This window comes from Periophthalmus magnuspinnatus, chromosome 1 (genome assembly GCF_009829125.3).
Source record: "Periophthalmus magnuspinnatus isolate fPerMag1 chromosome 1, fPerMag1.2.pri, whole genome shotgun sequence".
Taxonomy (NCBI): domain Eukaryota; kingdom Metazoa; phylum Chordata; class Actinopteri; order Gobiiformes; family Gobiidae; genus Periophthalmus; species Periophthalmus magnuspinnatus.
In genome coordinates, this window is record NC_047126.1 from 7,436,669 (window position 1) to 7,464,139 (window position 27,471).

Below are 27,471 nucleotides of genomic sequence, written 5' to 3' on the forward strand. Positions count from 1 at the left end.
ATGTCTGCATTTGTATAATGTACTTAAAACTTTGCAGCTCAGAGTTGTATCTATGATGTAATTAAACAGGGAAATTGTGAATGAAGCGTTTTTGAGTGTTTAAAGAAGATGACCTTGAATTAATTAAACAAGTGTGAATGAAGCAAAAAACTCCAGGTGTGTTTTTGATGAGGGGACAGCAGTATAATATGGTTTAAAGTTCCTTTACATAACATGTGTTGTTATCAGGTCAGGATTAGGGCTAGTTCATGTTTTCTGACTATTTGCATTTTCGCTGAAATAACTCAAAACAGGTTATAGATTTTAGATTCTTCAAAATAGCCTTTACCTTTGCTTTGATGACTGCTGTACACACTTTTGGTATTCCACTAATGAACTCTGACAAGGCACAGCTAGGAAGTGAAAAACATTTCAGGAGACTTCATTATGAAGCTCATAGAGAGAAGGCCTGAATCAGCTGTGCTGAACACCTGAGACAGAGCCCCCAGAGTCTCTAGCCAGCCTCCTCTATTCATATCATCAATAATTATCTTGTTCTTATACCACTGTTGTGGCATGGTCCTTACAAGTTACTTGATGTTGTCAGTGTGTATCTACAATGTATAAGGCAGTAAACAAAGAAAAAAACATTACAGTACAAGCTTTATCCAAGGATTGTCAAAACAATGGAAAATCAATACTAATACTAATACTAGTATTGTAACTAGATACTCATTTTTGCAGGTATCAATACTAAAGTCACATACACAGGACAGAAATGAACCTTTCCTGAATTGTTTTAGAATGATCTTGAGCTGTATCAGAACAAGTATAAGACACATAGACTAGTATACACACATGGACCACTATGGAACCTACTGGACGACTGAGGGATTACACAGATGACCAGACACAGAAGGCCAGATGGGAATAGAAAAAGAAAGTACTATGATTTAATGTTGAAAATCACATTCTATTGCCTAAAGAAAGAGGGATTTTTATTATCATCGCTGTATGGGAATCGGAATCGAGTATCGAGACTATTCCTTAGTATCAAAATAGAGACACTATTGACAAGACTAGTCGTAACCTTTGACATAAAATGTATATCTGACGACTAACATATTTAAAAAGGTGGTATTATGGTGTGCTATGAGAATTTTGGACACTATTGAACTGACCAATACATATTTACTGGATCTCTGGTAATAAAAATAGATGATGAACTGAGTATAACACCACATGCAACTTTGAAACAACAAAGTCATCCTTAATCGAATCCAAGCCGCCAACCACTGCCTTCTACAAGACTCAACTTTAAAAATAATACTTCCACTGAATTAGGTCATTCGCAGGATTAATATTTCACTTTGTAGTTTACAATAAAACCGCATCATTTTAACAAGCGGGACCGGGAAACACAAAGGCGTCCTCAGATCCAATTCCTAACAGGCGGAGAATGAGGCGTTTGCGGACATGCATATAAACATGATTTTTTACAGAACAAGGTGAGAGTCAGCGAATGCCTCGGGCTGAATATGTCTTATTCATAGGCCACAATAACAACACGTTTGCTCCCAGAGTGCTGTATAAGAGCGAGGGGAGAGGTGGCGGTCCGTGAGCTATTTAAGAGATCATACAGTAGTGGCTTGGATAACCAGTGGGCGACAGTAGCTCAATCGATAGAATGTTTGTCCATTGACCTTAAGGTTAGTGGTTTGAATCCTGCTCTGGTGTATGAATGTGAGCCTTGAAGGTGGAAAAGTGCTATATAAAAAGTGACTATTTACCAGATTAACATGGGTTTTCACATTGAATATTATGTAGTGTACGGTCAGTATTGATTATTTTAGTGGTTGACTGGCTTGCGCTCACACTTCACGCGTTCTCCCTGTGTCTGGATGGGTTTTCTCTCGACACACCAACCTAAAATATACGTCGTAGGTACAATCCTCCAGCTAAGGTAGTTCTGACCAAGCCTAAGTTAAGATCTGGAGGTGGGTCCCCAGGGGCTGCACTGTGGCACTCACTGCTCCTGATGAAGTGCCCCAACGGCATTGAAGGGTCAAACAAATTTCAAGGGACGAGGGCAAATTTCTCTAAATAAAATGTGTGTTAACCTTAAAATGGACAGAGACACATTAATCTGACAACTGAAAGCTCAAGGTGTCAGGTGGCAAAAAAAAATATTGAGAAAAGGGCCTGCACAAAGGATCTAGAGAGGAATACACTCTGTTCCACCTTGCAATGTCATAAGATATTAGTACATAACCTTGACAAACTGATTTCCACTTTCAAATGCCCAACATGAAGGTAACTTTGAAGCTGTCAATCTTTTTTAGCCTTGTCAGAACTGCTCGTCTCCTCAGAGATTGTGTACTGCAGTGGCGGTGGGTGCAGATTGTCATTACATTGGACTTCTATTGGTAAAGCTAACAAAAAGCATCAAAGTCTGTCATTTCCTCCTTCATCACACAACAGGCCCTCCATCACTGTTCTGTGTGTACCAGGAAAATCTAAAAGTCTATTCTAGTCTAAAGTCTTCTTTGAATACAGCTGAATAAAGTGCAGAGGAGTGTTTCATGTAGTACAGGTACTATATCTATGGTTATATGTATGCTGCTCTTATTCTGATATGTGTTTGATTTACAAGGAGTTTTACAAAAATGCCATCCTTTATGATATTCTCTAGATCTACTGTAGTAATTGTGTTTTCCAATTTCAAATCCGGTTTTAGTCCTGTTAAAAGTGGGAATACACATTACTAAACATGTACATGGTGTCTTAATATTCTACAGATAATCCAATTTAAAGTACATTTGCAGCTTTTTGTTTAAAACAGTCAAAACCTACATGTGTGCTGCAATTTTAAGTGTTATGTGACATCACACAGGACTGCCCTGATTAAAGCCAGGTGTTTCTGATTACAAACTATAAGCCCAGTTATTACAGAGATATTAACTTTAAATGACAATATTTACTCTCACAATCAATTCTCGATGCACTCTTGCCAAGTATTGATCTTTTAATTCAACAGGTGCTGCTATAAATGCCTCAATTTCACATCCATTGTTTACTCACTTCTCCGGGGTCAGCTAGGTTGCAATAGTGGCTGTAAAGTGGGTGGAAGTCGCCCGATGAAGAAGAACATAGCGGGGTTGAGCGAGGAAAGTTTGAGCGAGTGAAACAAGCTGAAAGATGTGCCAGCAACATTTAAATCCAAAGTATGGATTTAAATGGATTTCATAGCAGCGTGGATGGGACAAAAGTCAAAAAGGACTGTGCAATATGGAGAAACTGCTTTTCAAAAGTGCAGTACACGAGTGACACAACAAGCTTGCATAGCCATTTCTCGCTGTTGGTGCGAATCCAACATAATGCAAAGTAAAAAATAAAAATATTTTCCAGGCAAAGCTCCTTTTTCTTCAGCAAGGGCTAAGGCGATCACAAACGGCATCTCTGTTTACATCTGTTTGGAACTCAGTCCGTACAGTGTTGAAGAGAATGACGGATTCCGCTTTATGATGCAAGTATTAGAGCCACGTTATGAAATACTCTCTTGGAAATATTTTGCTGAAAAAAATAATTCCTTCACTGTATGAGCAGGCCAGAGCCACAGTGGAAGATGCTCTTGTGTCAACAGAAAGAGGGCTCACATGTGACAGCTGGACATCAAGGGCCACGGAGTCGTACATGACATTCATGATACATTTTATAAACAGTCTTCATAAACAAATTAAGTCGTAAGTACTGAAAGTAAAGCAATGTATGAAATGCACAGCGGGGAGCACATTGCAGATGTACTTGCAGTGAATGGGTGGAATCTTGATGCCAAGAAGCCCCGGGTTGTCACCACTGATGCGTCCAACATGTTTGTAGCCTGTTAAAACCTGTTAAATCCATTGCTACACACATGTGAGATGTTTTGTCCATGTATTAAATCTTGCATCTCAATGTGCTGTAAAAGTTCCTGCTGTTAGAAAGATCTCAACATTCTTCCATAGAAGCACAACAGGGGCAGAAGCCCTGAAAAGAACCCAGAAGCTCAAACATATATTTAATTGCATTACATTACATTATATGCAATTACATGTTCATATTAACAAATTAGCATAAAACTATAAAGTGAGAAATGTTGAGAATGACATCTCAAGTGCTGAAGAGACAGTGGAAGCACTTAGACTAATGCTTGTGGCAACAAACATGTGCGAAGAAAAGAATCCCACCATTTCAGCGGGTGCCCCTCTAAATGTCTGAGAGACATGAACTGCACTGAAAATGATTCGCCTCTGGTTTGAGACATTAAGGGAGCCATCAATCAAGACCTTTCAAAGAGATATTGGTCTGATGAGGAAAAAGATCTCCTACGCATGTCCTCAGCCCTAGACCCCAGATTTAACTCATTTCTGTCCTCTGGAGAAGTGCAAGACACATGAAAAACTACAGGCAAAAGCTGCAGTTTCAAAGTTGCCACAGACCAGTGAAAGCAAGACTGGCACTGCAAAGAAAAAGGTCTGCATGTGTCGATCTTCTTGGTCAGACCTTCAAGAAGACATCTTCTGTCTCCACATCAGTAACTTCTTTTACAGGAAAGGTAAGACAGTGGCTGTGTCTCAGTTCGACAGTTGCACACTACGAAGTACCGTTCGAAGGACCCGGCTGATGAAGGGTGCTCCTCCGTGTAGCTCCATCGACCACAAAGGCCGAGCCAAAATGGGACGCGTCTACTCCACAGAGCGTACGTCAACCACTGTCTGTGTTTACGTTACGTCACCTAGCAACCGTGATGGCTGCTAACTCATGACCAAAACGTGTAAAATGGACACTGAAATAATTACAGTTGAATTTTTAATTCATTATTATTTCATTGAAGAGTCAAGGTGTCGTCACAGGTGTTTATTTCTGTTTAGATTGAATGGAATTAAGAATTAACCTTTCACTTTGATTAACAATAAGCAAATATAATGTTATAGGTGATTTTTTCCCAATTGTAGCTAGTAGTACATCACTTTAAGAAAATATATCTTGTTTCTTCCGTAGAAAAAGTCACGTGCAGTGCATGATGGGATACAACAGAGCGCAAAGTGAGCTCGGACGCACGCTTTGTTCACGGGCAATCTCTATGGAAACGCTGGAAATGCAGGGCACGTTTGTCGGCCACATTAGTGGGGTGCATGAAATGGGACAGGCCTTGTCGCACCGGAAGTGACTTAAGTGCCTTTCATATGCAGCCGACGAACTGTTAAATTGAGACAGGGCCAGAATGAATATGCACCTGGATGGTGTCACTGGTGATCAGAATAGTCTTTATAGAAACATGTCAAAGACATGATATCTGCACTTTGCAGCAAACTTACTGTAAAATAGTGACTGTTATATGTTGGAACTAATAAGACTTGATTTATTCTGTGAATGTGACTCTTTTTAGTATTGATTCTGGGTCAAACGACTATATAGTTTCAATGCTAGTTTTGGTATCGATTATCGTTTGATTTTCAATACTTTTGACAACCCTGGTCTGGAATTACTTGGACTAAGTGACAGTTCAATTTCTGCTTTCTGTCTGACTCTCTCCCATCTTCACACTGCCCTGAGCAGAGCCAGATATAGACTATAAAAATCCCAATTAGAATTTATCTTACATTTTTACACCCATCCTCAAACTCTTTTTCTTTCTTAAATGTCTGTCCTCGCAGCTATTCACGGAGATACAGTCTGCTCGCAAAACCGTAACAGGACCATGAAAATTAACTGGTACGAGCAGTGACCAGGCCATTGACCAGCGGGCCAAGGGAGCTCTCGCACTCTCGCAGCTGCACATGGGGTCTCCGAAATGGGTTGGAGATTGGCGGTCATGCTTGAGAGGGCGTGGAACTGGAGATGCCTGCAGAGTAATGGAAGTAAAGTGCTGGGTTAGGGCGTGTTATTACAGGCCTCCTGCAGGGAAGGTAAAGGAGGGAGAGAGATTGGTATAGTCGAGATTAGTAGCATTTAGGGATTGCCTGGCAACTCCAGAATAATATCTTTCTCTCCATTTTTTATACAGAGGGAAATCAGTCACCACGCCCTCTGTCACGTCTCAAGGCAGCTTCAAACATGACCGTCCAATCAGATTTGTTTATTTCAGTGACGCATGTGAAACAAAGGAGCTCACTGATCATCCATCATTTTGAACAAAATCACATTTCTCTCACCTCAGATTAACAGAGTTTAGTGCTTCACTAATTGATTCTGCAGAAATCCGTGATTCAGTCCTGCTTGATTTTTTTTTTTCTTCATTTTTTTCCTCATAAAGCCATATTTGTTTCTGATTGGCTAATCCACCTGTCAATCATACCCATCATAACTCTGGGAGACTAGAGACCAGACTCATCTTAATCTTCATTAAGTTTTGAAGAAGTGTGTATTTTGGATCCAAGCTAAATTTAGTTATGCATTATATATCAGAGCCAATATTGTACAAAAAACAAAAAAAACAAACAAAAAAACTTCATGAAGATCCAAATGGTGACCAGCAGTTTTGTAAGTTTTAGCCATTTAGGCTGCATTTTGCCCACAAATAACCCTGATATAATCCCAGTTTACTTCTCATCAAGTCTAGGTCTGTCTGCCCTGGATTTGTCATTACACTGGAAGCAAGATATAAAAAAAAAAGCAGTTAGTACAAAAAAAGATTACCATGCTCTGTAACAGGCACATAAAACTTGGCCACATTAAAGAAAAAAGTACATGCATAGTGATTGTGGCAGCACTCTGAAGAGCAAAGGGAAGGGAGACTCAAAGCAAATGTCGGTGAAACTTATAAAACTTATTAATACATTGTTTTCGGCAAATATAGCATTTTCAGAACAAATAAAAGGTAACATGGTGATCTAAATATGTTATGTGTTAGCAATTAATACTCCATAAAAGTGTGATACCCCGTCTTTCACCAAGGCCAAGACATTACAAAATATGGACTAAGAAAACTCATGATTAAAGAAAATGTTTTAATTTGGTGAGAAGTTAGCAAATCTCAGTGTTTTAGTCAAATGTACTTTTTTTCTTCTTGATTGAATTAGCCATTATTGTAGTAACTATGTTTGCTATACATTAGTCAGTCTAGTCAGTTGAAGTATGTACATTCAGTTGTCCTGTATAGCTGTAAAAAAGTATTACTCTTAACAATTGACACTATAAAATGACTCCAATGACTCCTGGTCCCGTTCGGTAGCACTAAAACCTTGTTCATTAGTCTGAGAGTGAATGTGAATGACTTGTATTTTCTGAGCACTTGGTCATTTTAGTTGCTGGCCATGTGGATCATTGATGCAGGCTCCACGGGGCCCCACGGTGCTCTGGCTCAACGCACGGCTGCGTTAAAAGCTCAAACTGCAGCAGCTCCATCAGACTCACACTGAGCAGGTCTGAGCTGTGCATACGCTTAAAAAATTTGCACATCATTTCAACCTCTTACGTTTTACTTGGTTTTGTTTTAATTTTCCATGTGTAAATCTCACCACAATCAACCTAAAGCAACATCACGTAACTTTCTGGAGGTCGCAGCCACCTGCATGATTCAATACTTCAGAACATTCATCATGGAGATAGATGAGCTTTATGCCAAAATATTTTGGCTAGTGAAGGATGGTACAGATGTGAACGACAGATTTCACCATAAAGTTCACAATAATTTTTCTTTATTCCACCTGATATAATGTGAGCTCTGTCTAAAGCACAGACTGTATCTATGGACATAGGTTGTTGGGATCCAGAATACATACTTATTCAATAGTTGTGGCTGTTTATGAGGAAAAAACATTAAAATTAAAATAAAAAAATAACAAAATATAATGGGGACAGAAAAAAGAAAAAAGTCAATGAGCAAATGAGCGAACTGTTGATCTGAGGTGATTCACATGCATCAACCCATAAAAAACGAATTTGATTGCATAGTCATGTGTTTGAGTCTGGCTCACAGCGGAGGGAGTGGTGAATATAAAGATTTGGATTTGCCAAAGAGGTTTCAGTTCCCTTTGTATTGAAAAATGGTGCCCCTTGCTCTAACTGCTGCTGCCAGCTTTGTCATTCTGGTTTTAATGTGTTACTTTTAACCTGCTCTACATGATTCTGGTGGTTTTATTTAGGCGTTTTGTCAATGCAAATAAAGATATGAACATTAATAACAGACCAATCAGGGGCCTTCTTTCCTTGAGGTCAGCTCCTGCTAGTGTTAGTTTGATTGACAGATTTGTTCTGTCTGAGCATTGGTTTCAGGTGAGGACTTAGTGGCCATGTGTTATTCCACTGGCTCTTTGTGTCCAATGATTGTGGCCAACAGTGTACAAGAGTGTGCAATGGAGGAGTGGAGTGGTGTAACTGGCCTCTGTGTGAGAGGAGAGCTCCTATGGGTTATTGTTCATTCCAGTGCAGACATTCTCTCTGCATTCATCGTCCTCTGCTTTGTTCAATGATAATCCCTCCAGCCAATTCAGCCGTTATAGCATTCTCTGGAGTGTATAGTTTCAAGTTGAGGTGGAGGACAGGTGGAAATTTAGTGATAAAATGTTTAGCTACATTTTCATAACCCATATATTTTGGATTGATTTATGTTTAATATCTCAGTAATTAAGCCAATCTACATAAAACAAAAACTGATCAACACAGCAGGACAGATTAACTAAAGCTGATTTTTGGCCAGACTTTAAGATTTATTTGTGGTGGCACTCTTCATGTCTGTGGAGTCAGTGTGATTATTTTACGACTCAAATCATAAGCTTCCAACAAGATATTACAATTGCCGCATGCGATAACTGCAGACAGGCAGTGCGAGGCATCCATTGTCTAGTGACTCACTAAAGAGTCTGTTAAACTGTAGAAACAACACAGAAGATCCAGTCAATATCACTTTATTTGTCCCCGAGGGCCAATTTAACCACATTGAACTTTCTGTCATTATTGTATTTTCCTGCTCAAACGAAAGTCAACGCAACAGGTAGTGTCATCAAATCCAGTGTCAGGGCATTTTGGGCAGAGTAACAGCTCTCAGGACAAAAGTGTTCCCTCCTCTCTATCCTGAAGCTAAGGCATCACAGCAGCCTCCAGGTGAAGCAAGGTGAACGCTGGGGACAAAACAGGAAAGCCTCTTCTAAGACTCACTCTCCACTCTGTCATTTCGGTTGGTGATGAGACGGGCCCGTCCCTCAAAGTGTTTTCTCTGGAACGTCTTCTATCCAGATATACAGATTTAGTGTAGAAAGTTTGTTGCATTGTAAAAAGCCTGTAGCATTTCAGAGCTAGCTGGTTAGCATAGCTAGCTCCATGCAGGGTCTTTTATGAATACAGGAAAAACAAACCATTCAACTCACACAATAGTTCTTAGCTTCTGTCTTTTCAGTTGCGCTTGCTGCACTTTTTTTGCCAAAATCCCAAAATGTCAAGTTGAAAATTTAAGATAAAAATTTAAAATTAAAAAAACAAAACTGCTCAGTGTGCCAGTCAGTCTGCCACAAGAGCCAACCACGACCACAGCAATCACTATTTTTGGTGTTTGTTCAAACTTTTTATCATCGCTATAACAAATGTAACGTCCTTACAGATCACCCTGGCCAGTGAATACTTCGCTCCTGTAGCCTTTACAAGCAGGATTTAATCCACACGTTATATCTTTTTGTTTCATTTTCACTGTGAATAAGAGCATGGAAAGGCAGTCACACTGCTCACCTCATGTCCTCATGCATTTGTTTTCATTAGAGCACCTTGTTCGATCTGACGCTTGTAGCAAATCCTTCCTGAAAACAGCAAGTGCACAATGCTGCTGTTCCTCAAGTGAGTGTGAGACAAATAATCGCTACAAACTGTCTTTATGTCTGTGATCTACACACTGTTTGTCACGTTTTATAAACTGAAGATTTTTAGATTCTCTAGTGTGCAACCGGCTTTAAGAGACATTCTTTTAGTACAGCCTCAAAAAGTGATGCAAGTTTCACCCAGAGAAGACAAACACGGCTCAGTGGTAGAGTGTTTGCTTATCAATATGCTGTGTGCACAATGGTAGACAGCCAGTTATAATCAGAGGGACAGTCTGCAAGACCATTTCCGGTGTGGCATAATGTCTCTGAGGTTTTTGCCAAGTCATGCTAAAATCACTACGTCCTGACAGATCAGGCCGTAGACAGGGAGCTGCAGGGGGATATTACTGACTACTGGTACATGTAGTTCACCGGAGGACACTTCTGCTTTTAGACAGGTACATCTTTGTGTGTCAATGCTAATGCTAATGCCAACTTTTATTAAAACTTTAAATGTAACATAACGGCAAAATTTTATTTGTTGTAAGGACGACCCAATTATTTTTAGGTGTAGATTATTTCAGTCAGTGGCATTATTTTAATATTTATTAGGCTCCAAAATTAGCATTATCAGCCCCGACACATAAAAACATGCCTTTGTAAACACAGACGCGTCCTCCGGTGAAGCTTTCCTTGCATTTAGACGTCATCCATGCATGTTTCAGTATTTCAGCAAACTCTCCCGGGCCCAATTCAAACTATTCCTCTGGTTAGCTGTAAGACTCTGACATAGGTTTGTGGGTGGAGCATTGCACAACCAAACTCCCACATGATGACAAAACTGTACACAGCTACTTGACAAACCGCAGAGTAGTTTAATTAGAGGGATGCCCGCTGATTGTGTTGTGATAGTGCTCTGAAGGGGGAGTGAGAGTGAAGGGAGGAGGAATGTAAAACTCAAAAACAAAAATTAAACTCATAAAACATGTTAATAGGTTGTTTGACAAATATAGCATTTCCAAAACAATAAAAGGCAACATGGTGCTCTAAATATGTTGTGTGTTAGCAGAAAAACCCCATAGACATACAACACCCCACTCTTTGAAATCACAATCTTATATCAGTTATAACAGGATTAACTGGACGGTTCTAAATCGACTCCCCATGAACTCTAAAAGTTAAATTATTATGAAAATGTTAAACCTCTTTTTTAACACCAACACATTTTTTAGTGGCCAGAACATCTCCTTTTTTCCACTGGACATTGTTGACATGCCAGCTGGATGCTATTGTAGCGTTTGGGTTAGCGGACAGGTCTGTGTGAATGAATGGGAGCTGTCACGGTGCCCGCGGGGTTATCAAATTGTTTCCTTTTTGTGAACGACGTGCAGATCCATCAGCCCCAGCGGAGGAGGAGGAGGAGGAGGAGGGGGGGTGTGTCTGTCTGCTCAGCTAACCCACCTGTAGAGTGTGCTTCTCCAGTCTCATCTCCAGCTCTCCGTTCAGCTGCTCCAAGCGCTGTCTCTCCGCCTCCAAGTCTTCAATCTTCTGTCTGAAACGCAAGCCCCGACAAACTCAATAGAACGCAGTCAGGTGATGTTATAAAAGCCAAAAAGTGTGGAGGTGGAAAATGGGATCTTTCTGACTGTAGAATGCAATATCTGTGTAATTACTGGGCCTATCCACATGTAACAAAAACTGGTAAAAAGTTCAATATTCTCTGTCAGCATTTAACAAAGTGATTTTTTTTTTTTTACAAGCAAAAACTGTAACTGTATAGTTTGGAAATTGGAGTATTTCTGACAGTATAAAGCAATGTCTCTAATTACTGGGCCTATCCACATGTAACAAAACTGGGACAATGTTCAAACGTCTTTTCTGTCAGCACAAATTTGCAAAAATCTGTTCCAGCAACACTGTCAATCAAACCTGTTACTCTCGCTAGCAGGAGTGACTTGGGAAAGAAGGTGCTTTGTCTGGTATTAATGTTCATATCTTGAATCAGACAAAATAGTGAAGGGGGTTAATTCAAACATTTTAAGACAAAAATGACGAGGCTCACTGCAGCAATTACAGAAGAAGGGGTGACAACATTTGAATGTAAAGAGAATTGGAGCCAGAGTCGATGGAGCGGGAAGTGTAAAATTAACCCGCCTTCACTATTTTGCTTAATCACTTCCTATTTGGAACGCAGCAGCTAGCAGTTTAGCTATATACACCATACGATCCAAGTATAAGGTGTTTTATTGGAGATTTTTTTTTTTTTAATTCAAACTGATATACTAATTGACACTTTTTATTTTGGCTGATTAATAACAAATAAACAAATAATGGCTATCAATCAATTTTTTTTTTTTCTGAATATACAAAAATCTTGCCATTTAACACAAAAAAATAACCAAAGTCCTTCTTCCAGTCTGAACTCTGCTCCAAACTCTGCTTTTTAATGGAGGGGTGTATAGTCAATCCTCTATCGTGACAGGCCTAAGCTTGTTCTTACTGACAATCACTATATCAACTTACTGTTCAATATATGAAAGCTGGAACTTGGGAGGAGTCCGTATTTATAGTGTGAGTATTTTCTTGCACTACTAGAAAATGTGTGGTTATTTTTTGACCATATGATAAGATTTGAGTTATCGAAAAATGAATTAAATACAGGTATGACTCATTACAGATGCAAACTAAGTACTAAAGTGTTTCTGTCTGCTATTTATTTAATGCAGCTCATGATTTTTTTTTAATAATATTGTAGATTTAGAATTGTTTTTGTGGTGTAAATCTGCTCTTGGGTTACTGTGTCTATGGCATAAATTTGTTTCATTATCATTATTTATCGCCTGTATTTATTTCAGCAATATGTCGCACTTCAAAATTAGTTACCGTGACAGGCCTGGACGATACAAATGACTGAATCTTGACCTTGATTAAAATGTGATTAATTGCATAGTCCTGCTGACTCTAGAAAACATCTCCATCTTTTTAATACTTATTTAAATCCAAATATTTAGATGTGAAAATAATAACTCATTTTTTTCTACCTACTTGTATACTCTTGTTTGTCACGGCTGCCAGTATGAATGGGAGTCTGTTAGCTTCTGCTGCGTGACAACAACAACAGCCTGTAGAGGGAATAATGAGGCGACGCTTACATAACAAATGTATGGTAATACATGAGGAAAGTGAATTTGGAGGGCTTTCCAGAGAGTAGCTGTCAACAAACCTGACCTTGTGAACTCAAAGCTGCTCCTAAAATGAGATGTTGTGGAGGACTGTGGCTTTGAATGAGCTCTTTAACTCAACTCAAACTCCAAGTTATTGACTCAGAATAACCTTAAAATGTGTGGCTTGTGTAAACAAACAGGCAAAGGGCAAACAGTAATATCCGTCCTGTGGAAGTAGAAGCCATCTTACACTGTGGCCTAGCACTCTCGCCTCACAGCAAGAAGGTTCTGGGTTTGACTCCCAGGCCACCCGACCCGTTTACATTTTTTTTGACCAAGACTAGCTCACGATCTGGAGATGTGTCCCACTGCTCCTGACGGGTTACCCCACAGGTATTGACAGATAAGTCTAATGCAATAAAGGACAATAAAGTTTACCTTAACATAGAGGAAAAAACTCACCTAACCCCATCACCTGCAAGATTATTTATTACTCTGCGATCACAAAACTGCAGCTTCGTTCTGTCCCAAGTGTCCGCACAGAAGCTGGTAAAGTGGCATTTCAATATTCTGCGCCTTCAACATGGAATAATTTACAAAAAGTCTTGAAATTACAAGAACTGACTTCAATAGTTCAGTTTGAATCTATGTTGAAAGGTTTGGGAATTAAGTCTATGATTTGTAATTGCTTTTAAGAATCCATTTTGTGATGTGTTGAAATGTGTGTGTAATGTGATGTAACTGTGCTGCTGTCTTGGCCAGGACTCCCTTGAAAAAGAGATTAGTAATCTCAATGGGACTTTCCTGGTTAAACAAAGGTTAAATAAAAAAAAACAAAAAAAAAAAACAACAACATTATTTTAAGGTTGGCACTTTTACCAATTTCATTCCATAACAATCGTTTTACTTTCTCTCATCTTCCTAAAATTATAATTCCTTGGATGTTCCTTGCCCTGTGTTATTTTCCCTACAACCTGCACTTTACAGCAAATAGAGAAGGCTGCAGCTTTTGAAGTACCATAATTTCATCCACAAACAACAAAATATTGTGTCTTATTCTGCATAAAAACTGCCAACCCTGTAACTTAGATCTGCACAAACATGTTCGGAAATCTGATTCTTGTATTAGTTTGTCAGTTCAGATTTCAGTCTTTTTCTCAATTCTCCTGGACGTGTTTAAAATGTGAATTTTGAGCAGAATCCTTTTATTAAAATATAAATTGCAAATCTAATCGTAAAGCTTGTCAGAAAAATGTAATATATTCCCCAAATTGTTCAACCCTAGTGAATTTAGGGATGGTCCGATAGCTGTTACTAATATTTCGCTTTTAAAATCTGTTGCAAGGACCAAATTTGTGGTTAATAATAGTGAAGTTTACAAATTAACTTTTCAGTTTTGTAAAAAAAAAAAATTACAAAAAAAATGCATTTATCTGGAATTAGCCTGTTAAAAATATATATATTGGTGCAAAATCTCAGCTAAATTTTCAATATCAGACTGATATCTGAAAATCTGCCAATATCACCAATATTTCTACGTGAATTATCAAGTTAATTCCTCTCATTTGATCTCAGTACAATCTCAATATCTCATTCGACAGTGTGTACCTGAGTATAGCCACCTCCTCCTTGCTCACTGCCGACACGCTATCCATCGCTGAGGCCTGCTTCCTCTTCAGCTCCTCCGCCTCCTGCTCCACCTGCGCACACACACAGAGCGGAGGAAATAGACCCGAGCCCCTTGACCTGCTTGCGACCGGCCGCAATCTGCACCAGCTGAACCCTGGGAGCCCATTCCGCGTCCTCACTATCTCCTCCAGACACACACGTAGCCTTCTTTATCTCTGCCTTACACTTCCAGCGCACTGTTAAAGGTCCTATATCATGCAAAATTGACTCTTGTGAGCTTTAAAGGGCCCATTTTGCGCTATTTTCTGATCTGTGTAGATAAAACATAAATAGATAAAACATACCTGGAGTTGTGTTTTTGTGTTTTCTCTACTGAACGAAAGGTAAACGTAACTACCGCTTCATGACATCACAAGGTGGATCCGGAGACTTTTGAGCTTTGGAGATGTAGAAGGACTAATAAAAGATTACTTACATATGTGTGGATGTTTTTGAGGAGATAACGACATTCTATCATGACTTAAAAGGTCTTATATTACGCAAAATTGACTCTTGTGAGCTTCAAGCCGTGTTACCTCATCAAAAACACAGTGGAGCACTTCCTGTATTACCACATGACATAACAAGGTGGAACAGAGCATTTTCTGTTTTCTGAGAGAAGAACTCAGCCTAAATATGCAGCGTTTGCGTGTTAAACATGTGTGAATGAAACAAAACTTCAGGTATCTTTGTGATGAGGAAACAACATTATAACAGATCAAAAAATAGCGTAATACGGGCCCTTTAAGTCGTGCTGCATCTCCTTAATCTCAGCAATTACGGCTCATTTCCATCATGACAGACACTTTTGCACAGACTTTCTTCCCCACGCTGGCTTCTCTGAGCTCCTCGCCGCTCGTTCGCAGACGGAGAAAGTAATTAGCACGCTAGCAGACAGGTGGATTTCACGCGTCAGTCCCGGTTAGCGTAACGTGGCTGATGTCTCCACGGTAACCGGAGGAAGAGGATAATAAAATGAACCCAGACAAAACAGAGAAGAGCGGAGGGCATACCTGTCACTGTAAACGTCTTCAGAGCATAAGCAGATTTTTAGAGTGTGATTTGATTCGGGAAGATTTAGAATTCTAAGTGTCGAAAAAAGTTTTGACATTTTGAATTTTGACAGGGTGGAATGTGTGGTCGATTCTATTATATTATAAAGGTGCACTATGTAACTTTTCTGATAAGAAGTCCACCACCTGCTTGTCTCCATAGAGATGTTATTACGCTGCCTGGAATGTTCCACAGCCTTTAAGCCTTTATCCATTTTGCATGTATTAATACGGTCAATTTATAGCTCAAAAATACACAAAAACGTGGAATCTAAATGTGAAAGAGGTCGCCTATCCACAGATCTGACTTGCTGTAATTTGGTCAGACCTGGTTTAGTCTTGGTCCAGGTTTTGCTCTGGGTTTAGTTCCAGTTAACTGCTTTTGATGGTGTGTGCAAAGTGTGAACACATCCTAAGCAGAGATGGCCCGACTTCCCCTCCAGACTTCCGCTTCCTCCTCTGAAGTAGCCCAAGGCATTCCCAGGTCGCATAAACCTTTGGGCTATATCTTTTCCTCCAGTTTCCTTTATAGACATTATAGCAGTAAATTTTGCAGTAGAAGCTGGCACCAAATATAAAAACATTTTGAGAGTTCAAGTCTAGATCTCTGGTTAATTAAATCTGTACTTCAAGCCCAATCTTGGATTAGATAACGAAAAACACAGGGTTTAAACGGGATTTAAGCAAGTTTACATCAGGGCTAGGGTGGGATCGAACCAGGATCAAACCAGGACAAAACCAGGACAAGAGTGAACACACCTGCAGGAAGATGGATTTTTATAAAGTCAAAATGTTGTAGTTCACATTCAGTGCCCTCCAGTCTCTGCAGCTGCACCCCGTCTCCACTAAACAATCATTCTCGTGCTTATCTTGGCCCGAAATCCTTCACTCTAAACATCCATCTCATTTAAAGTGGACATATGGGTGTGGAGTCCAGTAGACATAACTCCACCAAACCCAGCCTGGAGTGATGCAGAGCAGACATGGCCGGAGTACAGAGTTGGTCACGGGTCAGTCTGGGGCTAATGGCGGTATAATGAGATTAGACAGACCACATATACTCACTGTGTGGAGCTGCAGCCGGAGAAATCCACACTCTTCCTGGGCTTTGGTCAGCTGGGCCTGGGCACAGAAGAAGAGCCACAGTCAGTGAGTCAGGTGTGGCGTTTTTGACTTTTTGAAAAGAAGATGACATAAAAGTTAAAAGCTCATAAACATACCGATTGTAACCATGATACCATAAGTACCCATGAGTAGTTCAGATGGTGTAAAGGACTCACTGCACTCACTTCGACATTCTGTTTGACACCAGAAGCATTTAGAATCGTAACCATAAAGCGTGCAAACCTCCATCCAGCCATAATCGCTCAAATGCGGAAGTCATCCCGATTCCTAAATTCCCGAATCATTCAAAACTAAATATATAACTTCTTTTACCTGAGATAAATAAGAGTTTGATGCTTCGGTTGTTGACTGCTGAAATCTGTGCCGTTTCTTAGTCCTCCGTGTTATTTTTTCCCTTTTTCTTTTCGTTTTTTACATGTAAGCCACCATGTTTGTTTTCCTCTCAAATCGGGGAGACAGGATACGGTTCCAGACCCACTCGTCTTTGTAAAGTTTTGTCAAAGAGTGTGGTTTTTGGTCAGGTAAGAAAAAAACATAAGATCATAATTTCAGATGGAGGACGGGGGCCTGTATAACTCTATGGGAGATTCACTGTTTTTGGAAGAAATTTTGATCCACCAATGCCGTCCTAAATGTTTGTTGTTTGGGATTGGCGCCACAAACTTGTCATATTAATCTTATGTCTTAAAGTTCTTTCAACTGACTATTACGCCTTTGAAGAATGGCCCTATTTTCAGAAGCTATTGTGAGAAAAATACTTCCCTTAGTGAATTTGTCCTTTGAAAACACTGAACTCTTAAGTTAGTTTTAATGTCGTGTAGATAGACCCAGTAATTGCAGATCTCTCTACCTGGTTTATGGTCCATATTTCAGTAATCTCATGGTTAAAAGCAATTTCTACCGTAGGATTCGGACATAAACTCTCGTCATTTGGTCCAAGGGCGGGGCTTAGTGTTCCATGTCAATCAAACCTAACCAACTACGGCGTGATGCATTTTCCCTGGAGAATGAGTCCATTTCATAATTAGCAGATGTAATTACAGCAAATATTAAGGTTCACTAACACTGACAGTATTTTTGTGATCTGTTAAAGTTAAGTAATATTTTGAATTATTATGATGATTTTTTTTTGTCTAAAAATTACAGCTCAGTTTTCCCAAGACCCAGTTAGCAAACCTATCCCAAGACTTACCAGTTCCTGATCCTAACCGTTACCTTAACCTTAACCTGATTGTGTTGGTGGTCAAACTTGCTAATATTGATTTTTGTCAATGTGCAAGTTGTTTGGCAAAATTGGGTTTTGGAGAAAATGGTGCGTCTGATGCACTGATGGAAAGTAAAATGAAAACTGGATGTGCTTTTGTTACCATTTTAGGCCCAAATTGGCTTTGTTTGTCAAAAAGCCTGTATGTTTAGGTGAATAAGAAAACACAATTTAAAAGTGGGTTGCCATGGTTGCAGTAAAATGTAAAGTTTTGCCTCCAGATGAAATGAGTTGAGTTTTTAGGGAGCCTCTGTTTTAAACTCTAGGGATTGTAAAACGTTGTGATGTCACGTGAACTAAACCTTTTCAAATAGTGTAAATTGATAAGCTGAAATAGCAGAATGTCTAAAAGCTATTGATAATTTGCAGACATCACTCAGGGGGTGTTTTACATGTGCTTCTAATGGTGGAATGTTTTGCAGTTGCCATGGTGACACAATGCACACATTAGCAAACACTGTCAAAAACGTTTTAAGGTTGTCTGAAAAAAACGAACAAAATTGATTCAAATGACATTTTCATGAGTTTGTGATCAATACGAGCGTTCATGGTCCAGGAGTTTGATTTTCAACAAAAATGGTGAGTGTGAGTAACTGAAAAACTGTTGGCTAATGCTAGATAGCGTGTGATTGTAATTTTATGTGTGAGAGACTTGGCTAACCGTGCACATCAGCTCACCTGTTGTCGCTCTAACTTAGTTCTTTATGGTCAGATTGGGTTCAAATAAAACACGGATTAAAGCCTAATAAAGCCTGAGGACATAGCGTGCCTACAGTTAGCATCACACCCATTAGCTGCAAAGTATCACTAGCAAAGTACCTCCATCTCAGTGTTGTGGCTCTGGGTCTTCTGCAGCAGGTCCTCAGCCTCCTTCACTCGTCTGTTGAGCTGTGGGGAGTATTCCGTTGCTCCGAGCTCACTGTCGTATGACTCCAAGATCCCACGCATCCCGTCACGCTCCTGCAAATACAAGATAGATCCATTAGTAAATACCTTTACTTGAATACAGGGTTTCTCCAATTGTGGTACGCGGGCTGCCTCTGGTGGTACGAGAGACCTTCTGCAATTTGAGCTCTGGTTTAACATAAAGACAAATCTAGTCATGTTTTTGACCTCCTTTGGGTTAGTGAGGATACTAGGAAACTCTACGTACTGAACCATGATGATCTTTAGACATGACCTGTATCAGAACAAGTATAAGACCACACAGACTTGTATACACCCAAGATCATTCTAAAGCAGTTCAGGAAAAGTTCATTTCTATCCCATCAATGTGACTTTCTTAGTATCGATACCTGCTGAAATGAGTATCTAGTTTTGATACTAGTTTTACAACCCTACTTTGGACTAATCATTATTTAGAAACTACCTTACCCATGGTTTAGTCATTTTAGACCCGTCTCATTTAATCCTGATATAGTCCTTGTTTAGATCTGGTGGTAAGACAATGTCTCACAATATGACAATGTATGCGATGCAATATGATGATGTAGTGATACTGAGATAATCAATATATTGCCCAGGATATTCTACAAATGCATAGGGCTGGATACCAGAACTTTAACTATACCTGCTTTTCACAACTGACCCTCGTGTGAACTCAGTTTCACTTATGTTTTCTTTATATATGGCACTTTAGATCAAAGGCAGTGCTGCACAGCACATGCTTTACTCTTTATTCTTCTACTACACGGTTACCTCCATGGAAGAGGAGGATTACTTTAGCTGGACTTGTTGGCTGCATCTTTATGCACACACACTCCACACTGGACACACTTACTACACCACATTTATTTGGGCATTACGCTTTTACCAGGACTGAGGAGGATGTTGGCGGAGTTTGGTTCATATTATCTGTTTGGCCTCAACTTTATGTGAACACTGCAGACTGTGACTAAATGTGGTTTTATTAATACACTTTGACTTTGGGACACTAAAAGCCCAGCACTGGAGATTTAATGTGCTTGAGTGGATATGTTACAACTCTGGACACGCCTTTTCTTCAGCTCTTTTACCATTAAGAGGTAGTGCGGTTTGTTTGTAGGCCTATGTTAGACGAGTGCAGTGTTGACGTGTGAGCACCTGCGCTGCTGTTAAACAAATCGGTAAGGTGTATGTATTGTTTCCTTGAGGTGGCCATTTAAAGCCAAGGAACCCAAAGTTGACCCTGAACCAAGGTTTTTCGATACCGTGCTTACCAGACCTTTTCTGTCAGCGTCGACTTGGAACAGAGTTTCGATGCACAGCCCTACGAATAAATTTTAAAAAGTGTATTTTTGATTTCTCAACTGCCAAAGCCTTTCTGTGTGGAGTTTGCATGTTCTTCTTGTGTCAATGGGTTTCTTTGTGCACTGATCTGGAGATGGGTCCTACTGTTCCTGACAGGTTGTCCCAGTATCATTGAAGGACGGGCCAAATACAAAGGTTCAAAATGTTTATGTAATAAGAACTAGGTCAAATCAACTGTTTATTAGCGTGAAATGCAACTATGAAGAGTTTTTAAGAGTTTTTAAGAGTGGTAATATGGTAGAAAGCTCAAAAAAGTCAATTCTGCATGTTATAACGCTGTTCACTCATCAAAAACATGCCTAAAGAGCTAAAGAGGTTTTTGATGTCATCCATGCATGTTTGAGTAATCTAGTGATCTTTCCCATGCCCTATTTGTACCCGACATGTTGATCTAAATATATTACGTGTTAAAAATTAATACTCTATAGCAGGGGCATCAAACTCATTTTCACCGAGGGCCACATCAACAAAATGGTGGCTCTCAAAGGGCCAGATGTAACTAAGATTTCTACGTTTTAATCTTGTTAATTAACCGTTTCTATATTTATTACTTATTCAAGTTACAAATATTGCATATGGATTTGTATAGACATGAAAAAATGTCTGTTTAACTGTGTATCTCCTGAAATGATATTTAAAGACAGTCATACCTTTTAATTTACTTTGTCGCGGGCCACATAAAATGACGTGGCGGGCCGCATTTGGTCCACGGGCCTTGAGTTTGACACATGTGCTCTATAGTGTAATGCCTGTCTTTACCAGGAAGTCAATTTTGAACAATTTTGCACAAATTTTACATTCAAAAAAAGCAAAATAATGATCTAGGAAAGTTATACTAATAATAAATGTCCTTCAAATACATGGACCAAACATGTGTACCTCCTCCATGTTGTGCTATACTAATCCTGTTATTCCAGTAATGCGGCCCTGTACTATGTGAAAACACAGCACCATTACAGTAATCTGATTGGGTCCTGTGATTATCCAGGTAAGCAGCAGTAATCTGTTTAAGAGCAGCTCAGGGAGGTCATTTCACAGCTTGTGTAGGTGAAAGCAGGCGTAATGTCTTTATTTGGGCTGGGTGCGTGGCTCTCATCATTTGTCATGTCACATTAGCTCACCTCCTCCTTCATCTATCCTCAGTACGGCAACAGCGGGGGGAAGATTTGTCAAAAGCTAATCCAAAGTGCAATTAGAAAGATCGAAATTAGCAAATCAGAAAGGCGCCAGTTTTTTAAGAGGACCCGCTACGTTCCATCATCAAAAACATACCTGGAGTTGTCCAACTACAGAATAGATGGATGTTACTGTGAGTGAGCTTCTACACAGATCTGACCTGTAACTTAGCATCTTAGCATTGTGTCTGCTCTATAATTATAATCTCTGATACCTGTGGATCGTTACGTTATAATCTGGGTATTTTAAATCGCAATATTCATCTAAAACAACTTTAATGAAAGAAACAAGTACGCTGACTTCCGCGGTGCACAATTTTGAGGTTTTTTTCCCCCACATTTGTACAAAACTGACTACACAATGCTGCCGAATCCTACGTGTTAAAGAAAATAAAATGAGAGAGCAAAGTAAGTACAGAGCAGTGTGCGTGTATCAAGTGAAACAAGTCGATCGGCAATATGGCATCTTAAAAAAAAAACAAACAACATAAGAGATTCCTCAAACAAGCAAGAATCACTCCAAAATTCAGGTGAGTAAATGGTGAGAAACGTGGTTAAAAACTTTGAAAAGTCCATTTTGAAGAATAGGTCGTGCTTTAAAGCCTGACTGTGGAACATTCCAGGGAAAACTAATTAGATCTTCATGGACAAAAGCAGGAGGCTCATAATCCACCAGAAAAGTGCAGTTTTAAAGCACGATTGTTCCTTTAATCGTATCTCAATTTAAAAGAAAAACAGAAAGATAGAAAGAAGAGGTGGAGGTACAGAGGTAGGGGTAGAGAGAGAGAGAGAGGTAGAGAGAGAGGAACAAAGGAAGGGAGGGGGTAGAGAGGAAAAGAGAGGTAAAGAAAGAGACAGAGGTAAAGGGAGACAGAAGTAGAGAGAGGTAGAGAAAGAAAGAAAGAAAGAAAAGAAAAGAAAGAGAGAGAGGTAGAGAAAGACAGGCACAGAGAGAGGGGGGAGAGATAGATAGAAAGGTAGAGAAAGAGACAGAGAGAAAAGTCGAGAGAGATAGAGAGGAAGAAAGGTAAAGAAAGACAGAGGTAGAGATAGAGAAAGAAAGAGAGAGGTGGAGATAGACAGATAGAGAGAGGTAGAGAGAAAGAGATAGACAGAAAGGTAGAGAAAGAGAAACAGAGAGAGAAAAGTAGAGATGAAGAGAAAGAGAGAGAGGGAGGTAGAGAGGAAGAGGTAAAGAAAGAGACAGTTAGAGAGAGACAAAGGTAGAGAGAGGTTGAGATAAACAAAGAGGTAGAGAAAGAAAGAGAGAGAGGTAGCAAGAGAAAGAGAGGTAGAGCTAGACAAAGAGGAAGAAAGAGAGAGGCAGAGAGAGAAAGGTGAGGTAGAGAGACAGAGGTAGAGATAGACAATGAGGTAGAACGAGAGAGAGTGAAAGAGAGAGGTAGAGAGACAGAGAAGTAGCGGCGGACAGAGAGGTGTAGATAGAGAGGCAGGGAGCGATAGATGAATAAATGAATGGATGGAATTTGCATTCACTGTGTACACACATTAACATGACGACCCTGTTGGTAAATTCTTCATGGTTCGTAGCTCTTCCAAACACACATTAGGTCATATTTTTACTTTCTAAAATAGGAAATAATTCTACTGTAAATAACAAGTCCTTAAACGATAACTAAAAATCACAAAGTATCTTACTCAAGAACATAACTGTGGGCACAACGGGGATTGAACCGCTGACCTTTTGGGTTTGTGGACTAATGCTGTAACATGTAACCCACTGTTAACTAAACTAAACGTGTTCTTGTATTAACCGAGCCAATCATAAAAGAGTCGTTTATGGACACATTTAAAATATACAATGTGAATTTAGTTTCGATTTGAAGAAAAAAACAACATATATTAAATTCCAATGAGTCCGTCAAATTTCACATTTTCTACAACGGTCAGATTGTGTTTGGAGGTCAGCGCGCAGAGGAGGTGTGGGCGGGCGCTAACGGACATGCCCGCTAGCTACTCTCTCCCCATTATTGTGCAATGGAAATCACTTTATCTAAATCAAAAATCTGTCGGAGGTTTGGCTGATAAAAACAAAACAAAAAAAGCCATAATTTTAAACGTCGGCAGAGCAGGGCAAAATAAATCCATCAGCACTATACTTTTGTCGTTTATTCTTTTTTTAAATGTTTTATGTCGACAGTTTGACCAAGCAGAAAATGGGCGCGGGCTCTAATGGTTCAGAGAGTGTGTCCTCTATAGGAGTAAACTGTGAGAGCGTAGCAAATTGTACCCCATTGTACAATCTGATGAAGGTGTTTGGACTTTAACGAGGGGCGACTGCACTTCTATGGGGTGTTAACATTTAGCATATTTAGATCGCAGTTTCCTTTTATTGTTTTGAAAATGCTATATTCGCTGAAAACAACATCTAATCATTAATGAGTCTCACTTTCGTCTTGGACTCTCCCCCTCAGAGTGCTATCAGAACACAATCAGTGTGCATCCCGGTAATGAATCCACTATACATTGCGTCAGATTTGTGAAGTTGTAGTGTAGTTTAGTATCATGCTTTTGTATAAGGAAAATTGGTGCTATAACATGGTAGAAATCTCCAAAAATCTCTAACAAAAATGTGTTTTTTTGAATCATTTGTGCATGTTTTAATGATCGTAAACGTATTAATATGTTGTTTTTGGTGAATTTAGTATTACGAACAAAAAGTAACTAAATAAGTGTTTAAGTCATATTGTCCTATATGTTATAATCTGCACATTTTAAATCTCAATAGTCATCTAAAACAACTTAATAAAAGAAACAAGCCCACCAAAATGACTACACAAAGCTGCCGAATCTACAGATAAAGAAAATAAATTTGGAGAGTGAAGTCTTGAATACAGGAGAATAAAAATTACTCAAACACGCGTGAATCATTCTTAATACAACATCAAGAAGCTAAATGAGGAGGAAAACAACTACAACATAGTTAAAAGCTCTAGAGAGGTGATTTTACAGAATAGATCCACTTTAATGATTAATACCCCATAAAAGTGTTATATTCCTTCTTTAGAACATGGAGGAGCTCTATGGATTACCACATGCTGAGATATACCAAAGGGTGAAGTCTTTTGAACTTGTGAAAGAGTTGGAATAAATAAGAATAATAAGAAAAGCATAGTTAAAGTGAAAAAAGTGTGCCAAACCAAGGCTGTGTGGTGGTAGTTCGTACTTGTCGCCATGGGAGACGCTTCATTGACCCCGTGTCTCAAACTAATGACCAGGTGCTGATCTTTTAATGAGCGCTGTTACTTACAGCTTTGTGGCCGAGGCGTCTTCTGTCTCCAAACACAAAGCGCTCGGATAAAAAGCCGGTATTAGTTATTGTGAAGGATGGATGAATGAGAGCAATCATTATGCCGAATGTGTTATTACTGATGATTCTGTGGTTGCCATGGTTGTGGTTGGATGCTCTTGTGGCCGACTGGCTGGCACGCTGAGATTTATAACTTTTTATATTTTTGTCTTAAATTTTTAACTTAACATTTTGGGATTCTGAGCAACTATGAAGTGCAGCATGTGCAGTTCAAAGGATGGAAGTTCAGGACCACTGGACTGTGTGATTTGAGCAGTTTGTTTGTTTTCCCTGTGTCCATAGTGTCCTTCCATGGAGCGAGCTATGCTAACCAGCTAGCTCTGGAATGCTACAGATTTTTTTTACAACAAAATCTGGCAGAAGACGTTCCAGAGGAAACACGAGGGAATGGCCTGTCTCTTCACCAACCAAAACAACAAAAAAAAGCGAGTGAGACAGAGACAGAGAGCGAGAGAGAAAGACAAACAGGGAGAGAGACAAACAGAGAGAGACAGACAGAGAGAGAGACAAAGAGAAAGACAGACAGACAGACAGAGACAAAAAGAGAGAGACAGAGAGAGAGACAAAAAGAGAGAAAGACAGAGAGAGAGAGAGACGGAGAAAGATAGACACACACACACAGAGAGAGACAAAAAGAGAGAGAGACAGAGAGAGAGGCTGTCCTGTTGTGTCTCCAGACTTCATCTAGCTCCCCCGGACACTGTTGTGATACTTCAAGACAAAGAGGACAGAGAGGGCACAGATGAGGGACATTTTTGTCCTGAGGACCGCTACTCACTAAAACTGCCTGACACAGGATCTGATGATGCTACCTGCTGATTTTTGTTTGAGCTTCCCTATTATTATTGTGTTTTAAATAAAGCGATATTGATTGATTACACATGGAAAGAGCACAACGTTATTATAATAAATTAGAAAACTAGGGCCACAGGGGAATGATGGGAATGAACGCTTGTTATCTGTTATGTAAGAGGTGTAATTCATACGCCTGTGGTGGCAAGTTATTTCTCTAGCCATGGACGACTTACAGAAACGAGACCTCTAATCTGCACAATCATCAACCGCTCACGCGGCATAAAGCCAGCCCGCCATTACATTTTGTCTTCGGCTGCTGCATTATTGACATGCCATGATTTCTGTCAAAGGTTCAGCTTTTCCAACTGTGGTGTTTGAAGAGAGGGTATTACACTAATATGGGGTATTAACTGCAAACACATAACATATTTAAATCAGCATGTGAACTTTTATTGTTTTGAAAATGCTAAATTCGCCAAAAACAACATATTAAAATGTGTGATTAGTTTTAGTTCTGTTTATACCCCCTCCGTTTGCTTTCTGCAGTAAGTCACTCCCCCTTCAGAGTGCACAATCCGTGGGCATCCTGCTAATGAAACTACTGCACATCGCTTCAGGTTTGTGAAGTTGTAATGTATTGCTTTGTATCCAGCTTTTGTATACTTATGGGAAACGTAGACGTAAACTTGTGGCCGGAGCACTGGACAGAATGCTTGAAATCCATCAACCATAGACTGCGTGTGAACCCCCCTGGTGCTAAAACCACGTTCGATCTGAAAATACCATTCGATCGCACAAACATGTAAAGCCCAGAGGAGTGTGTGAGGAGGTGAGAAGGTGGACATGAACAGGCAATGCACAACGGAGCATCCATAACACAGCTTAATATTGTACTGTTAACCACATTGTAATGAATAATTATGACTTTAAAAAAAGACCTATTGCGCTTGTGTCTGCTATATAGTTATGATCTAATCTACTAAAAGAAACAAGTCCGCAGACAAAAAAACAAACAAAAACTGCGGTGCCCAATGGGAGCTGACATCGTGGCTCTTTGTAATAATGGCGTTTACGGTGAAAATGTCAGCGCGTCTTATGGATAGCTGCAGATGACGCAGATGACGATCACTGGTTAAGAAAATAAAATTGGAGAATAGAAGTAAGAACAGAGCGGTATGTGCGTGTATGTCGGTGGTGGTAAAATTGGGTTGATCAACAATATGGCGCCTTGAAAAGAAGCGATTAAAGATTGCTCAAACATGCAGAAATCACTCCAAATACAAGTCCGGGAGGGTAAATGAGAAGTGGAAACAACTATAACATGGTTGAAGGCTGTGTAAAGTCTGTTTTGCATAATAGGTCTGCTCAAATGAAACTTCTGAGATGCATGTAGAATGCCCCATACACACCGAGTGTAACTCCACTACGGACCTCATTTATCAAGCATCTGTCCCATGTCCTAAAGCTGAGACTGAGGGTCCAATTCTCCAGTTCCTGCACCACTGCCATGTCACAACGCATGTGTTTTCCTGTCTCCCTTCATTCCTTCCTCTTCCTCCCAGCACTGCTTAAAGTTTTCACGGTTCCCCACCAGACAGATTCAACTGTGCACCTTACAATTCACTGTTAACATTCCCACAAATAGCTGTTTTTTCCCCCAGATTATACCTGCAATTTAGAGCATGGAATAGTAACTGAGGTCCTAAAAGACGGTGCCAAAATCTCCATCATGCAATCCATCTATGTCCGTCACAGTGATGCATTAGAATTATCTTTAGCAAAACCACTGCTGCCGGCATAATAGCCCTGAACTAGCCCTGCTGTTTAAGTCCCAGCTCCTCCACAGACTCGAGTCCACT

General features: G+C 39.7%; 1 protein-coding gene across 1 annotated transcript in view; it reads right to left on the reverse strand.

Moving 5' to 3' along the window:
* Positions 1 to 27,471, reverse strand: part of mad1l1 (mitotic arrest deficient 1 like 1) — a 113,855-nt gene that overhangs the window by 53,226 nt on the left and 33,158 nt on the right. The window contains exons 12-15 of the mRNA XM_033982957.2: positions 18,842 to 18,982; positions 16,699 to 16,755; positions 14,522 to 14,613; positions 11,211 to 11,301 (exon numbers count right to left, since the gene is read on the reverse strand). Of these exons, the coding sequence (XP_033838848.1) occupies positions 11,211 to 11,301; positions 14,522 to 14,613; positions 16,699 to 16,755; positions 18,842 to 18,982 (381 nt within the window). The remainder of the gene's footprint in view (positions 1 to 11,210; positions 11,302 to 14,521; positions 14,614 to 16,698; positions 16,756 to 18,841; positions 18,983 to 27,471) is intronic.